This window comes from Prunus dulcis, chromosome 6 (genome assembly GCF_902201215.1).
Source record: "Prunus dulcis chromosome 6, ALMONDv2, whole genome shotgun sequence".
NCBI classification, from domain to species: domain Eukaryota; kingdom Viridiplantae; phylum Streptophyta; class Magnoliopsida; order Rosales; family Rosaceae; genus Prunus; species Prunus dulcis.
The window spans coordinates 20,561,244-20,565,554 of NC_047655.1; the positions used below are offsets into that span (position 1 = coordinate 20,561,244).

The 4,311-nt window shown below is 38.4% G+C and overlaps 1 protein-coding gene across 1 annotated transcript; it reads left to right on the plus strand.

Annotated features, from left to right (window-relative positions):
* On the plus strand, nucleotides 1–3,729 carry LOC117630442 (UDP-glycosyltransferase 74G1-like). The gene is made up of 2 exons (XM_034363161.1): nucleotides 1–666; nucleotides 2,980–3,729. The coding sequence occupies exons 1-2, from the start codon at nucleotides 1–3 to the stop codon at nucleotides 3,727–3,729; spliced, it is 1,416 nt and encodes a 471-aa protein (XP_034219052.1).
* The last annotated feature ends 582 nt before the right edge of the window (nucleotides 3,730–4,311 follow it).

Sequence of the window (4,311 nt, forward strand, 5' to 3'; positions counted from 1 at the left end):
ATGGAGAAAGCACAAAAAGACCGCAAAGCTCATTGTTTGGTCTTGCCCTTTCCAATCCTCCAAGGCCACGTCAATCCCATGCTCCAATTCTCTAAGCTTTTACATCACAAAGGAATCAAAGTCACATTGGTCACAACCATTTTTGTCCACAACACATTAATGCATGGATCATCAGGATCCAGCTGCATTGCTCTGGAAACCATTTCAGATGGCTATGACCAAGGCTGGAGGGAAGAAGCTGAAGGCATCGATGCCTACTTAGAGCGCTTCTGGCAAGTAGGACCTAAAACTCTAGGCCAGCTCATTGAGAAGCTTTCAAACTCAGGCTTCCCAGTTGACTGCATTGTTTATGATTCAATGGTGCCCTGGTCTTTAGATGTTGCCAAGAAATATGGGATTGCTGGGGCCTCTTTCTTAACTCAATCTTGTGCTGTTGACAATATTTTGTACCATGTCCACAAAGGATTGCTCAAACTTCCTGTTGTTGATGACCAGTCGGAAATTTCACTTCCTGGGTTGCCACCACTTGAATTTTTGGACATGCCATCTTTTCTCTATGATTCTGGGTCTTACCCTGGTATCTATAAAGTGGTTGTGGGTCAGTTCTCCAACATTCACAAAGCTGATTGGGTCCTATGCAACTCATTTTATGAGTTGGAAGAACAAGTAAGTACCTGAGAAAGTTTTGTGTTTTTCAGTCATTTTCAGTCTTTATAGGTTTTTTTTATATGATTTTCATGTTTCAAATTTTTTGTTGTTGCTATTTTGGTAATGCTAGGATTACATTTTTAGATCACATCAATGCTTCACATGATTAGGACCAGTTTGTAATTAACATATAGTGGCTGAAGGTGGATTTGATGTTTTATGCATGATTTTGTACGGTTTATTTTTCTCGTGCTGAGTTTACTAGTTCTTGAATAATCACTTTTATTGGCGATGACAACTAATCTCACCCCCAATACTCTCTAATAGTGAGTGAGATTATATGTAACAAATAGTAAAGATATGAGTAATTATTATGTGGTATTGGAACATAGTAACCTGGTATTATGTGTAATAATATGAATCTTGTCGTCTACCCACATTCACATGCACTACATGATAGCATAAATAACAAAGACAAAGGAGATAAAACAAACTGATGACTTTTGTAGTGGATGTACATGTACATGTAAATGGAACCACAAATTCCACTCTGCAACCCACCTCCATATCTAGAGCTAAATTGGCCAAACCCATATTCCACACAAACTAGTTCAATGGAGAAAAGGCAGAGATCAGACTCTAAAGCTCACTGTTTGGTCTTCCCCTATCCCAACCTACAAGGCCATATCAATCCCATGCTCCAATTTTCTAAGCTTTTACATCACAAAGGGGTCAAAGTCACATTTGTTTCTACCATTTTTGCCTACAACAAATTAATGCAAAAAACATCAGGATGCAGTTATATTCCCCTAGAGACCATTTCAGATGGGCATGACCAAGGAGGGAAAGCCCATGCAGAGAGTGTAGAGGCCTACTTGGAGCGCTTCTGGCAAGTGGGTTCACAAACTCTGGCTCAGCTCATTGAGAAGCTTTTAAGCTCAGAATACCCAGTTGATTGTATTGTTTATGATTCAATGATGCCTTGGTGTTTAGATGTTGCCAAGAAATATGGGATTGTTGGGGCTTCTTTCTTCACTCAATCTTGTGCCGTGGACAGTATTTTGTACCATGTCCACAAAGGATTGTTCAAACTTCCTGTTGTTGATGACCAGTCTGAAATTTCACTTCCTGGGTTGCCACCACTTAAACTTTTTGACATGCCATCTTTTGTATATGATTTTGGGTCTTACCCTGCCATCTTTAAAATGGTTGTGGGTCAGTTCTCCAATGTCCAGAAAGCTGATTGGGTTCTCTGCAACACATTTTATGAGTTGGAAAAACAAGTAAGTACATGGGAAAAGCTGTGTTTTAGTAATTTCCTTTGGCTTCAATATGAATCTTAAGTTTCAGAAACAATTTTTTTTTAATGTCAAAGTTTTAAAAACTAATTGCTATTTTGATAATGTCAGGATCACACATTTTTAGATCACATTAGTGAATAACATAATGGCAATTAACACAGCACTTGTCATAACTAGCTTGTATACTTCTCCCTCTCTTTTTTTTAAGTGATGACTTTAATCCAAGGTCAATGTGCATGTGCAAGAAAATGTGTGGAAAAATCAAAGCATGAAGATTACCTATATCTAAATTGGCTAACTCCAGATCTAGATCTAAATTGGCCAAACCAAACCCATCTTCCACAAAGTTCATCTTACAAAGCTCATTGTTTGGTCTTACCCTTTCCTACTCAACAAGGCCATATTAATCCCATGCTCCAATTTTCCAAGCTTTTACATCAAAAAGGGGTCAAAGTCACACTGGTCACTACCATTTTTGACTACAACAAAATTATGGAAAATTCATAAGATCTGGTAGTTACAATGCCCTAGAGACCATTTCAGATGGTTATGACCAGGGTGGAATTAAACATGCTCAAAGTGTAGAGGCCTATTTGGAGAGCCTTTGTCAAGTGGGTTCATAAACTCTAGCTTAGCTCCTTGTGAAGCTTTCAAGCTCAGGGTGCCTAGTTGATTGCATTGTTTATGATGCATTCCTGCACCTTTAGATGTTGCCAACAAGTTTGGTATATTTGGGGCTATTTTCTTCCCTCAGTCTTGTGCTGTTAACAACATTTTGTACCATGTCTACAAAGGTGAACTCAAACTTCCTCTTAGTCAGTCTCAAATTTTGCTTCCTGGGTTGCCTCCACTTGTCCCTTCTGACATGCCATCCTATGTGTATGAATTGGGGACTTACCCTGCTGTCTATAAAATGCTTGTGGGTCAGTTTCCAAATGTTGAAAAAGCTGACTGGGTTCTATGCAGCTAAGTTTAGGTATGATTTTGATGTTTCATTTTATTTTATATATTTTGCTTAAAATATGCACAGGTGGTGGATTGGATGGCTACGTTTCTGCCATTGAAGACCATTGGACCAACCATACCATCCCATTACTTGGACAAGAGACTTGAGGATGACAAACAATATGGTGTCAGCCTCTTCAACACCAACAATGATGCCTGCATGAAATGGCTAAATGAGCAGCCAAAAGGGTCGGTTGCTTACGTCGCGTTTGGTAGCGCAGCACAACTTGGAGTTGAGCAAATGGAGGAACTGGCTTGGGGTTTGAGGAGGAGCAAAAGCAAGTTTTTGTGGGTGGTTAGAGAAGCAGAAGCAGCAAAGCTCCCAAAGGGGTTTGTGGAGGAGACATCAGAGAAGGGTTTGGTGGTTTCATGGTGCCCCCAGCTTGAGGTTTTGGCAAATGAGGCTGTTGGGTGCTTCATATCACATTGTGGTTGGAATTCTACTTTGGAGGCCTTCAGTTTGGGGGTGCCAGTTGTGGCATTGCCACAATGGACTGACCAAAGCACAAATGCCAAGTTTATTATGGATGTGTGGAAAATTGGGGTCAAGGCTTTGGCTGATGAGAAAGGAGTGGTTAGGCAGGAAGAAGTAGAGCATTGCATAAGTGAAATAATGGAGGGAGAGAGAGGGAAAGAAATGCAAAGGAAAGCCCTTGCGTGGAAAGAACTGGCTAGAAAGGCAGTGGATGAAGGTGGAAGTTCAAGCAATAATATTGATGAGTTCATTTCAAAGCTGGTCTTATCAAGAGAGAAAAGGTGTGCTTGTGAAAAATAGCATGGGGTTTTAAGGTCAAAGTTCGAATCATCTCCTCTGTTGACGTCTTTTATAATAAAAAGAAATAAAACTAGACAAGTGAGTCAATTAAAAAGTAGGTTACTGATGCTCTAAAATGATGAAATTTCATTGTAACGAGGACGGTGGAACTCAATATTCTGTAGCTATTGTATTAGAAAACCATTGTTGATTTACAGTGAATGCCTGAAACAAGATGTTGTTGGTTTATCACTTTTTCTTTTTATGTGCTATTTAGTATAGATCATACCATTAGTCAAAGCTTTGTGTGTGCAACAAGGATAGTGAATCACTTAATCATCTTTTTATTATTTATAAATTGGTGTTTACTATTATATAAATTGGTCTAATGTAATACAATATTGTACTTGCAAATTTACCTATATATCTTGTATATATCCAATACAGGTAGATAAATTATTTTCACAATATACCTATAAATGTGTTGGCTTTAATATACCTGCAATATACCCATAATAGGTAAATTACAAGTTATATTATTGCATAATAGGAAATTATTAGTAAATTATATCCAAGATGCATTTATAAAATTTGAGTATATTA

Bases quoted from the DNA above. Each gene is read 5' to 3' on its own strand.
- LOC117630442 (XM_034363161.1), top strand. From the start codon at position 1: ATGGAGAAAGCACAAAAAGACCGCAAAGCTCATTGTTTGGTCTTGCCC. The intron at 667-2,979 runs GTAAGTACCTGA...AAATATGCACAG, and splicing joins TTTATGAGTTGGAAGAACAA to GTGGTGGATTGGATGGCTAC.